The sequence below is a fragment of the Rhamphochromis longiceps genome, linkage group LG16 (assembly GCF_057381845.1).
Source record: "Rhamphochromis longiceps isolate RC_006_pf linkage group LG16, R_longiceps_female_GT1.1, whole genome shotgun sequence".
NCBI classification, from domain to species: Eukaryota; Metazoa; Chordata; class Actinopteri; order Cichliformes; family Cichlidae; genus Rhamphochromis; species Rhamphochromis longiceps.
Genome location: NC_140572.1, coordinates 21,447,111 through 21,460,006, shown reverse-complemented (window position 1 = coordinate 21,460,006; position 12,896 = coordinate 21,447,111). Strand labels below are relative to the sequence as shown.

Here is a 12,896-nt window from a genome sequence, read left to right as displayed (position 1 = left end):
ATTGACATTTTCATCCATTTGTTGATGAGAGTATAGTTTGCATTGCTTTCTTCTACAACAATAAAAGATGGATGCCTTAAAAAAAAAACGGCACAAACACGCAAAAATACTTTTTTGTGCTCGGTTGCAGATCTAAGAAAATGAAAACACTGCCACTTCTCTTTGCCAAGCTGATAAGTCAGGGTGATGACACATGGCATGGATCACTGGGTGGCCTGAGGTGACATAGATATGATCTGACAGTAGGTTTCCATTAATGCATGATAATGGACTTCACACTGTAATACAGAGATTCCATCAGCTGGTGCGTGCCTACTAGCTGAAGGGAAAATACTGGCACGGCTCCAGAGGCATAAAACGGCAATTATATACCTAAATGTATTTATTGTTTACAAACAAATATGTCCGTTAGATGGTTTACACCTGTTGTTACAGCATTTGTGCTCAAACAAATGCAACCACTACCCTAGTCCTATATGTACAGATGGATATACAGTCGTGAAGGTTTTGTGTATCAGGACAAAAAAAAATGAAAAAAACCCAACTATCTTGTATTTCCCAGGTTTAAGATTATTAAAACACCACCTCAGATAAGCACTGCGATTATTTATTTTAAAAAAACTGAGAGAAAATGGAGAAGCACTGGGGTTCAGGAGGTTATAGAACCCTTTTCAGCAGCAACTCGAAGTATTAATTTGGGGAAATTTTGGTTTACTCTTTTTTACAAAATTGCTTCAGTTCATTGAGGTTTGTGGCCACTAAATTATGCACTACGCTCTTAATGTGCTGCCACAGCATTTCAATCATGTTGAGGTCTGGGCTTAGACTGGGCCATTGTGGCACATTGATTCTTTTTCATTTAGGCATTCTTTTGTTGGTTTGCCGCCATGCTCAGGATTATTCTCCTATTGTATGACGCAGCTTCAGCCAAGCTGTACCTGTCAAACAGATGGCCTCATTTTGACTCTAGAATACTTTGCTACATAGAGGAGTTCATAGTGGACACACTGATCCAGGTGCTGTGGCTGTAAACCAGCCGAAATTAGCACTTTTCCACCACTGTGCTTTACAGCTGGTATGAGGTGTTTCTGCTGATATGCTGTGTTTGGTTATCGCCAAACTTGGCACTGTGCATTATTGTCTGAGATGCAGCTCTTGTGTTTGTTGCAATCTCTCTCTCATTGTATGATCTGACCTTGCAGTTAGCTGGGATGTCCACTCCTGCGATGATTGGCAACTTTCCACTTTCGCGCAATAGAATAACAGACAGAATAACAGACATAAATTGCCTAGAAAATGTTTCATAAACCTCCTCCGATTGATGGGCAGCATCAACTCTTTCTCTAGGTTCATTGCTCGTGTTCCTCCTCATTGGCATTGGTATCTTTCTTCCATGTTAACACACATCTAAATGTTCCAGACCAGCAAACTGCCAAAAAATCTGCTTTTATAGATGTGCTCACACTTACTGATGATCAGTCTGCTACTTACCCTCTTAAATTCAATGGAACAGTAAGCATGTACTGTAATTTTTCACACAGTTTCTGGATTTTGTCTTAAGTTTTATTAAATAAAAAAAGACAGTATGATATGACATGTTGTTATTCATCTGATGTTGTGGTTACTGTGGTTATTTAAAAAATATGCTCTGTTATGCAAAACTTTACAAGTAAAAATGTGTGCACACTCTTTTTCACAAGAGCATACTAATATATTAGGTGTCCAATAATGTTAGTAATTGCCATTCTGTTGACAGCGCTAGCATCCATTCAACCCTGTTTTTTATTTAGTGCAGAATACATGGGCTGTGGTGGGTTTATTGAGAAGGTCACATGAATCATCCAACTGCTTTTTAGTGCTTAAAACACAGGGATTATAAACTAATCAGCGATACTAATCCGCACTTGGAAACACCAGCCATTACACTGCCAGAGCTCTACACCACTGCCCAGTGTTACTGCTGTTTGAATATGCAAGGATGAAACAGCCCTCGTGCGATCAAGTTCAGTTGAACGATTTATGAAAGAAAAATTATTTGAAGCTTATAATTTATAAGAGGAAAGAACTTTCCATCATCCGCAAGGTTTACTGAGGCTGGTTTGTGAGGTCTGAGAGGCATTACATGAAGGTTGCCATAGTAACTGCACCGGTGTTGATATGGCCACTTAGAGGAAAGCAGGAAATTAATGAACTTAAGAACACTTGTGCCTGGTTTCACCAATGGTGCCTCTTAAGCCTGGATATAAATACTGCATTAAATCACAAACACAATTTCTACTATATTCTGGTAAGGCGGAATGAGTTTCAGGGTTTCTTCAGAGGATTATGCTTACATGATGCTCAGATTACACTTAAACTACAAACAGGGATGGTTTTGTGAAGACTTTGTTGCATATGCGGTGTCCACTATTTTAAATGCGAAATTGGATCAATGGGAGATGTGACAAACTGCTATTGATCTGTAGTCTTTTCTCTCCAGTGTGTATGAACTGACACTGCAAACTGTTTCTATAAAAAAATAATAACATGACAACTATATTCCTTTCAATTGCTTATCTTAGGGAAACATAGTATTGAACAAAAAGCTAACAAAAAGTGGCCAGATGATGTTCACATGATATAAATTCAGTATTATTCCTCTCTTTAGCATCATTTAATGTTTTTATGCAGAAAGAGATATAAGAAAGAGACGAAAAGGAAAATCTACAGCATTGTGACTATGTTTATTTAATCAGTTTTATTACTGTAAACTGGCCATGATAGTCACCCCTGGTGGACCATTCTAAAGCATGAAAACCCTATAAAGACTGTAATATTAGGCCTAAGGGCTTAACAACAATGGGCCTGCTATGTCAGCAATTTGTATGCAAAAGGTGCAACCTCAACAAATACTGTTAACTGCAACTGGTTTTAGAAATCTCTAATTATCTGTGGTGAGATGTTCCAAAAAAAGACTGTTTGTAGGTTAAATATTTTAAATATGGAAACAATAAATGCAAATGTTGCTAACTCATGAGAATTCTCCCTCTTTGAAATTGAGTGTCATTTCACATGGGAGCTCACTGGATACAGAATGATATAGCCTGTCTGTGTGTGTGTGTGTGTGCACGATGCATTATGTTGTAGATAATCAATGCCCTTCCATACCGTTTGGCTGATCAAGTGAGTTCCAGAATCTACCAGAGAAAAAGCCCTGTGACCCCGGATCAATAAGTCGACTGCAAACATAAAATCAGTGCCTTCGTCTCAGAGGGCCAGTATAAGCATGGTTAAAAGCATCATTCATCATGGGGATCACGTCAGCTGTAATTCAGATGTAAACAAATGGCATATCCTTATTTGTTATATATAGTTGTGGCAGATATAAACTCACCTGAGCTTAATAATGCTTTCCAGTGCAACGGTATCTTTATGTTATTGCTTATTATTATCCACAAAAATACTTTCAAAATTCAGATTTTAAAAAAATGTGCTGACTTTGAGCGCAGAGTGTAAAACATTTAAATAGGATTACAAAGATTAGATATGGAATCAAGCATGAAAATTATTCTAATTAGATAGCAAAATGATGGCATTTCAATTCCAAGTAACGTTCAAAAAAAAAAAAAAAAGAAAAAGAAAGAAAAAGGTTAATTTTCTTAATTAATTTTGGTAGAAACTGGCTTCCACGCTAAAATCGCTGTAGGTGGGAGGCGTCGGCACAGGTGTCAGATAATGTAGGAATCTGTTCGTTATCAATTTGTCTGCAAATTGCCTCAAGATGGGTCGCATACATTTTGTTTTCCCCTTGCCTGATAAGTTTGATAACAGCAGAAAATTTTCTGATTAAGGTGAGGAGGAGGAGGAGGCCAGAAACCCTGCAGAGGTCCTGTACCACTCACAGTAAATAGAATTTGACAGGAAATAATAGGACGACAAACCATGTTTTTTATTTGTGTGGCAGCACTCAGGGCTCTAAGGGAATACCAAAACAATTGAATTTTCCTTTCCACATGTGGATCCGTTTCCCTCCAGCCATTTACTGGTGTTATTTACTGTAGAGGATTCAAAGTTTTTCTTCGGGGCTAGAAGTGACAGAGGTGTTTATATCACAGACAAAAGGGGATGGGCTTCCTTCTGTATGTGAGAGACTACGTGCCGGTGTGTATGATCAGCCTGCATAGCAGCTGAAGTTCGAGGATTATTTTGTACCATAAAATAACAAAATAAAGGATTTTCAATTAACAATTCATTAGCTCACAGCAGTCTTACCATCAAATGGTAGGACATAAAGAATCCCTCATAATCTGAATCTTTTAAATGTGATACATTATGCTTGTCCTTATTTTCTGTATACTGTGCTTACAGTGGTTAAACCTTTTTAAAAAGCTAAACGCTCAGACTCTTTTCTCTCTCTCTCTGTATGATGTTAAAGATAGAGGGAAGCTCTTAATATTATAATTTAAGGCACAAGCTCACATAATGGCTTGAAGGGGAGAGTTGCCTTATAAAGAAATGTCCAGTATAAGACAGTTTAACTCCTCTCTGGAGGGGAGAGGGAGGGGAAACAGGAAACAGGAAACAGGAGGACAAAGGAGGGGGGAACAACTAAGCTGTAGTGCCTCTTCACCTCACTGTACAATACCTTGTGCAATACTTTTTGTAAATAGTCAACAGTGCAATAGACTCAATACTTGAAATGTGCAATTCACTTGTATTTTTATTTTTTATTCCTATTTATTCTATTTATCCCCTTTGTATATTTTATTTATATTTGTCTCTGTATTATATATATGTGTGTGTGTGTGTGTGTGTGTGTGTGTGTGTGTGTGTGTGTGTATATATATATATAACAATTCTGTAACTGTAACTTCGGTCGTTGCTGTGCTTTTTTTTGGAAGTCGAATTTCCCAGAGGAACCCACCCGAGGGATTAATAAAGTTCTATCTTATCTTATCTTATCTTATCTTATCTTATCTTAAACAAGCATTATTGCGAACTGTGAATCCTGCCAATCTCGTCTGGTTACAAAAATGTTCACAATAGGCCCACTTTAAGTAATTATGTTCCCATTCTGTGACAATGAATCCTGCGGTAGCATTTAACGCGATGAAGCAGAGAAAATAAAGGTGTAAAAAAAAAAAAAAAAGTACTACATACAGATGGAGTAGCTCCCAGAACAAACTAAATTAAATTCCACTGGGAGGAAATAACCTCTTGCCCTCCCTTTTAGCCAACGCTACTATTCAAGCTGTCACAAGCCTTAAGTATCGAGCCGTTTTGAGTACGATTTGATGTTTACTTGAATGAATGGCATCGTAACTACAGCACTGACAGGCTGTGCAGCATCGCAGCAGAAACATCTTCCAAGGACTTCTTTTTCTTTACATCCTTACGCATCAAAAATAACCGAACCATGAGGGGAAAGTACCACTAAAAGATTTCAGTCAACTATGTGAGGAGAAACAGTGAGGAGAAGCATAAAGCGTCGCAAAACCATCATGTGGTGTCTTTATTCATAACACAAACTGTTTCTGACTCCTGGATGAAAGTGATCTCTGTCTAGCATGTGGCTGCAGGCAGCAACAGACATAAAAGGGCATTTTTGAACACATTAGTCTAAAAGGACATAAATAGAAAAATAAATTAAACAGAGGGCTGCATCATAAAGGTGTCATTTTAAGAATCCCACATGGTCCAATTGAAATGGGCTGAGGCTTTTATCAATAGACACTAGAAAGGCATAAATACAAAGAGGCTGTGCAGAGCGGCTAGGTTCTCATTTGTGGTAAAATGTATCTTTTTAGTCATTACACCAGACACAATAAAGAAATAAAGAGCTACTTAGAGGTGGGATTTTTAACCATGAAAACCACTGCAGCACATTAGTGGAGAAAACTGAATGTCTAAGAGTGCTGCCAAATCCCCATTAAGTTGGATTTTCGACATGCTTTGGATCAGCCTACGATACTGCCCCACATCCACCAGGGGGCTCAACTTCATATTGCTCCTCTCCAAGTCCCTCTGGCACATCGCTCTACACTTCTGGAGCCCCTCTACAGAACCTGCATCAGGGGTTTCTTTATATCCAAAGCACTTCTCCTTTAGCTTCTCTTCATCTTCTTCGCAGAGTAGTAATGAGGCATACTCTCTGAGAGACACCAGCTCTTTTTCCAGCGCTAAGGCAAACATTTTAGATGCACCCTTACCTCCAGCACCTTTGAGAGGCTGGATGGAACAGGACTCGGGGAGGTACGCCAGCAGAGAGTCCAAGAACTGGAACATCTGTAACTGGCTGCATGTGAACAAAAAAAAAAAAGGTGACATTTCACAAGTTATTACATAATTCATGTCATAATACATTTAAAGAAGTTAAGTTTGTTGAAATCTTTTTTTGTCATTTGTCAGCTGATTCACAACCAGCTGCTAGTTCAGAGTTTATTTTGGGGATTTGTAATTTTAAGTGCTCTGCTCTCCAGAGAATCTTAATCTCTTTGATATTCAGTGGTATATCATGCTGACATACATCTTAGTCAACTTCAAAGCTATTTCAGCTTTGAATCTGTTAATATAAATTGAGCAGTGGAGGCTTCTACTCGTAGAACTATGCTTTCTTTTTCTTTAAATAAAATTTAATACATCACGACAATCCCTAGTAGAAGTGGCTCAGTGCACTGAGCAGTGATATTACAGGTTGTAATATCTAGCTTTGGATAACTAGAAAAGAAAATATAAGGAATAGCAGAATAGAAAGACTAAATGTAATAGCATAGGACAGATCCTTGTGGGTAACAGATGTTCTTTCTTCTTGTTTGTTTATTTGGTCCATGTGGTACCCTTAAATTCTAAGATTTACAAGAAATACTCCTTTCAATCTCCAAATTGATAATTCAATTGTAACTATACATCTCAGAAGTCAGAAATACAGCCTTACTGGTATCAGCCATCAGAAACTTATTTACCTGGAATGGACATGCAGCTCTCCCTGGAAAGGGGTTATCTGATGCCAGTTCAGCAGCATGAGAGCAGATGGTCCTGAAGAATTTAATAGTAGATACTGAGGGCTCACTTCTATCTTCTTACAACCCACTCTTTTTTGAATCCAGCCATTTATGTCACCTAAGCTGTATTCAGGAGAGTCTATATGGAAGACCCAGTGATCCAGCACAGTTAAAAGACTCAGGAAGTCCTCTCTAACCTCATCTGGAGAAAATAACAAAACAATTGTTAACATCTACATGTCAGGAGTAAAATCACAAGTCGCACACCTTTGTGCTTTTACCTGCTATGAGTTGGGGAGTTTTAAGCAGCTCGGTGTGCAAATTGTTCTGAATGTCTAAAGCAACTTGGCCACAGTGCAACACAACTGGTCTTTGGTTGCTCATGAAGGAAAAAGCATCTGGTGTCTGGATGTAATGGAGCATGACATGGCACTTGACACGGCCAGAGTTCAACAGAGGTGTCAGCTTGGTCACCGCAGTCACAGCCACTCTGCATGCGTTGAGATCATTGGTGCTGATGGCGTTGTGCTGCTTGCTTTTTTTGGCTGGGGGCTCTGGGAATGTGGAGGCAGAGAAGGAAGAGGAGGAGGGTGATGATGGCGAGGAGCAGGCCGCAGGGAGCCAGAACACTTGGCTCTGGGTCTGGATGACTGCGGGCCTTGAGCACTGGCCCGTGTCTGTCAGGATGGATAAGCTCACATTGGTCACTGGTCTGGAACAAAAATAGCACATCACTAACAATCAGATATCACACAGATAGTGGCTATTCAGAGTGGAAATTGATATAACAGTAAAGACGATGTGTGCGTGTGTCTGTGAATTGAATGTGCGACTGCTTGTGAATTGATTATTTCCAGGCAGTGAAATTACATCAGCTGTACAAGTACACCAATCAAAACAGCAATGTGTGGGACTTAAATGGCACCTGAGACCGTCATGAAAGTAGCTTTCCTTCACATGTTCTCAAATGAAAAATCGGTAACAGGTGGATGGAGGAATCTGATAGCTTTTTGTTCCCACATAAGGAGGTTGGAAAGATATTAAAAACTTGTTGCCATGGTGACCACCTAGTCACCCTGTATCTGCCTTGTAGTGAGGGGCAATCAAAGAGGCAAAAAAAGGATCTCTATCCAGTTAGTGCTGATTATGTTTAGAGTTTCTTACTGATTTAATCGAGCGCAAAGTAATGTGATTTATTCCACATTATTTCACAGCAAACAGCAACTGTTTAAGTTCAGATAAATCTAATCAGACAGCAATGATACCGTCTGACAGCTGGACTGTGGTTCTTGTCACTTGATTAAAGCACAGAATGCCATGTTGTTTGTTGTTGCCTCTGTCTTCACCCTACACTCATGGATCCACTCAACCACACGAACAGATTATGAGTGACAAGGTATCAAGCAGATTAAGATTTCAGAGGCGTCACTACTAAATGTTTAGATAATGCGTTTCAGAACCTTGGACCTTTGTCCATCAAATAATTTTTAAAAATGTAACAAAGAAATCATGTTTACGCTGATCTGTCAGTAGTTAGTATCACTCCCACAACCATTCGGCCCTCAGTGGTGCGATGCCACAGCTTGTCAATTCGAGGTTTTGAAGACACCGCTGGGATGTCGTGAATCTTGTCATCCAAGGCCTCGTTCTTTGACTCATCATCAGAGTCCCACAGAGCAATAAGCCCTTCCTAGACGGAAAGTGCAAAGACTATAATCAGCAATGACAAGTGTGTGACAGCACTGACAGCAATAGCACTTTATGTCAGACGTTTCAATTTGAACAACAGGCATTTAGGCACAGACACAGTGGACTTTATGAATGTTATTTAAAAAGCAGACTTCAGATGCAATGATGCAGGTAAAAGAAAAAAAAAGGATGTAAAGTATTTGAAAATTTTCTTTGAAAAACATTTATTTTGGGGAATACACTGCATTTGTTGTGGGTGTTTGTTCGATTTAAGAGGCCAACAGTTTGTTCACTTCAACTTCCTGGAGATCATATTAAAAGAGAGGGGGAGAGAGAGGGAGAGAAAGGGAGAGCGAGAGACAGATTTTGTGTTATAAGCTTCATGTTATGGACGCACAGTGTGAGCACTCAGGTCGCATCGGGCCGTATAATGTGAGACCCTGCATCGTGACCTACAAACTTCTAACCCCTGCGATTCAATCGTACAGTTTGAGCAGGAGCTGAATAACGTGACTGAAAAAAATTGCACAGTGTATGCCGAGCTTAAGTTTAACAATTTACTCTCTCAATACACTTCAACAAAGCATGCATGATGTGTTGTTACTGTAGTACCTGCTCATGCTGTGTGAGAACAGGCTCTCTTTCTGAGACCACATCAGTAAGGGCTTTGACCGACTGCCGTAGAACGCTTTCCTTCACTGTCACTTCTCTCTGAAGCTCTTGAAGCACAGTCAATCCACTCTAAATTACAAATCATATCTGATTGACAGGGCACATTATAAATTTAACACACAGTGAGTAACTTAAATTAGGTTCACGAGGGGTCAACATCTCATACAAATACCATCATCAGGTCTTTAATTATGCAGCAAATGTGACTGCCAGTATGGATTAAATCAAATTAGCATCACAATAAACTGTGTGTAAAAAATATTTTTCCAATTTTGATATAAAAGGACGACAAATTAAAGGAAAACCCTGAACCCTTGACCCCTACAGTGACGAGATCTTGCTGCTCTGTTTTGCTATAAGGGCATTTTGCTGACACAGCTTGAGTCCAATAGTCCCTTTGGAGGGAAAGACTGCTGAAAATCAATACAATCAGTACAAAGTGGGAGTGGTCACTTCCAGGGTGACAAGACCTCCATCCACAGGGCCTGAGGGTTCACTGAACAGTTCATTAATAATGAAAAATGATCTGAATCATATGACATGGCTCTTGCAAACACAGTGGGATTAGCATGTGAAATAGCACTCTGAACCGCCATTATGAAAGTCACCAATTCATTTTTAAAGAATGGTATGTATATGCCTTCAGTAAAGTTTCAGAGAATTGAAGAATCAATGCATTGGTGCAATGCAGCTGTTCTGATGGCAGATGAACCTAACCCCTTATTAAGAGGCTTTATGTTGATTTTTTTCCTTTAATTTGTCACTGCTACTTTGCTAGATAACAAATGCATATAGAAATACATCCAAGTGTTACAAACCATTAGACAACACTGACTTATCACACAACACATCAGAAGTAACTCAGATGAAAAAAAATAAAATAGAATGCTGTAACCATCATTCTCGTATGGTTAAACTAAAACATAAAGTCTTCCATTCATCAATTTGCTCATTTTCTTAAACAGTTATCCAATTCAGTTATGTATTGCTGGAGCCTATCCGAACTGTCACTGGGTGTGAAGACAGATAGATCAGCAGTCCATCACAGGGCTAACACATGATAGAGACAGACAACCATTCTCACTAGGATTCACACAAACATCTAATTTAGAATCACCAATTGACCTACAATGCATGTCACTGGCCTTGAGAGGACCCATGCAGGCACAGTGAGAACAAGCAGACTCTATACATAAAGGCGGGAGCCAGCAACTGGTTTCAAACCCAGGATTTTCTTGCTGTGAAGCGCCATTGTTAGTCACTGCACCACTGTGTGACCCCTGAAGGCAATCTATTACATACATAAACCATATGGAAAAAAGTACTGGGCCATCTACACATTACACCTACAGGAGCTGCTCGGTCTTTGAAACCCATGCCATGAAGCTCCCGGTGCACAGCGTTTATACTGGTGTTAATGCCAGAGGAGGTGTAGAGCTCTGAAGTTTTTGAGTCAGCAAATTTTAGCAATAGGCGACCCCACTAAATGTTTCCACGTTGCAATACATTTTGCAATACAGTTAGCTCTTATAGCTTATTGTAGAATATCTACTAGGGAAGAGATTTCACAAATTGACCTATTGCAATGGTGGCATCCTATAACAGTACCCTGCTCACATTCTATGAGGCCTTTAGAACCACCCCTTATTCACCCACATGTTTGTAAAGGGAGACTGCATGGCTGAGTTCTTGATTTCATACACAAGTGAAATCAGTTGCAATGAAAAACCCTGAATTCAAAAATTAAGAGGCCAATTTGACCCAATACTTTGGACCATATAATGTATGACCATTAGCCCAAAAAATATTACTGCAGTGCTTCTACACCTACTCTATTAATGTGTTATAAAGACTCACCTGCAGTCTTGATTCCAAAGCTTTAAGTGTAAGGAGATAGTTCTCTGGTGGAGGAGGGGATGTCTTTGGTGCTTCAGTGTCCTGGCCATGCTGAAACATGTATTTTCAGTTAGACATACTTAAAAAAAATCCTAAAACTCCTAAACTAAAAACTCCTGTAAACTAAAACATTAAGTCTTCCATTCATTCATTACATTTTTTAAACGCTTATCCAATCAAAAGTTGTGTGTTGCTGGTGCCTATCCATCACAGATAGATCGGCTTGTCACATTTGCCCCCCACGCCCCCGAAAGGGAAATTGGTGGAAATAGGAAGAAGAACATCACTCATAAGAAGAAAAATATGCTTACAGAAAATGAAACACCACAAAGGTCAGTGATGAGGAATTCTTCCAATGCTATAACTCGATCCTTAAAAACCAGCAGCATCTGGTCTGTTCCACACCCCAGGAAGTCATCCACATGGATGGAGGTGACACTTGACCAGAGGGCAGCTATCTGGAGAAGATGGTTTAACAAAGTAGACTTTATTAAAACTTTTAAAGCACAATGAGGGGTAGACAAGAGACTTGGACTGTAAAAAGATCATGAAACCTACCTGAAAAGTTTCCTTCCATATGGTGCAAACATGCCCCTCACAAAAGGATACAGCAAACAGAGAACCATATCTTCCTGTGTTAACTACCTGAATATTTTCAGGTTGCTCAAAGGGTAACTGACAAACATCTTTTACTACTCCATTCTCAAAATAAACAAGTTGCCGATTAGATGTTGCTGCAACTACATCACATTTAAGCACACCATCCACTCTGTCAGCCGCAACCACCAAGATGCACTGTGTGATGCTAATGTATAGATGAGGTAAAATCACACTGCCATCAAACACTTGTCCATCTTCAACAAAATAGCCAAGGGTTTGGCTAGTGGACTCTTCTGGAAGCTTTTGCAGTCCGAGAACAAACACCTGTCCTTTATGGAGAGGGAGTTCACCTACAACACAGTGGGAGAAATGAATGGGAACCTGTCTCACTCCTTCTGCCTGCGGGGATGTATAAAGGACACCACCTTCATGCCTCCACAACACAGTTGGACCCTGGAGAATATACACAGCCCCCTTCATTTGATAAGGGAGTTTAAACTCCACACAGGGCTCCAGTCGGTTTGAAGAGCTCAGTGTGAGAAGACTGTACTGAAAACTGCTTCTTTTCTCACTCTTCTTTATCACTAAAACACATGGCGCCGTGGCTCTCTTCTGAGCGTCCGTGACGCTTTTACATTTCACAATATCCACATGAGCTAATCTTTTCCTGCTGATGACAGCCGCTCCGTCAGCTGCCTTCAGAAACGTGTTCCCTTCCCGTTCAAATGAAAGACTGCAGAATATTAACTCGCTTCCTTCGTTGTCATTTGTGCCCGGAGCCCGTTTGCAGTTAAATGAGATAGTCTTTCCACAGTGGGAGAGCCGATGGGGATTTCGATACAAATCTTCCGAGAGCACACTCTCCATCATGCAGCAGAGAAGGGTCCGTTTCCGCCTTCTGAGACCTTTAGTCTACGTTAATGTAAACTTCGAAACTGTCACTTTCATTACGGTGGTGTTACAAGTTTAAATACACGCTAATTTTACTTGTGTCAACTTTTGTTTACACCGAGGTCACACTCGAAGTAGCGCGCCAACGGTCTCTGAACGCTTCCTGTC

The 12,896-nt window shown here is 39.9% G+C and overlaps 1 protein-coding gene across 1 annotated transcript; it reads right to left on the bottom strand.

The window, feature by feature from the left end:
- Window positions 1–4,795: 4,795 nt before the first annotated feature.
- On the bottom strand, window positions 4,796–12,890 carry fancb (FA complementation group B). The gene is made up of 8 exons (XM_085385314.1): window positions 11,796–12,890; window positions 11,549–11,695; window positions 11,199–11,288; window positions 9,282–9,410; window positions 8,498–8,670; window positions 7,262–7,692; window positions 6,942–7,182; window positions 4,796–6,274 (listed from the first exon to the last, which is right to left on the bottom strand). Exons 1-8 carry the CDS (start codon window positions 12,705–12,707, stop codon window positions 5,839–5,841), a joined length of 2,559 nt encoding a protein of 852 aa, XP_085241440.1. The 5' UTR covers window positions 12,708–12,890; the 3' UTR covers window positions 4,796–5,838.
- Window positions 12,891–12,896: the final 6 nt, after the last annotated feature.

Excerpts from the sequence above, each read along its gene's own strand:
- fancb (XM_085385314.1), bottom strand. The coding sequence starts at position 12,707 with ATGATGGAGAGTGTGCTCTCGGAAGATTTGTATCGAAATCCCCATCGG. Across the intron at positions 9,411-11,198 it reads CTTTGGAATCAAGACTGCAG|AGTGGATTGACTGTGCTTCA; the intron begins GTGAGTCTTTAT and ends TTTGTAATTTAG. Across the intron at positions 8,671-9,281 it reads TTCTCACACAGCATGAGCAG|GAAGGGCTTATTGCTCTGTG; the intron begins GTACTACAGTAA and ends CTTTCCGTCTAG.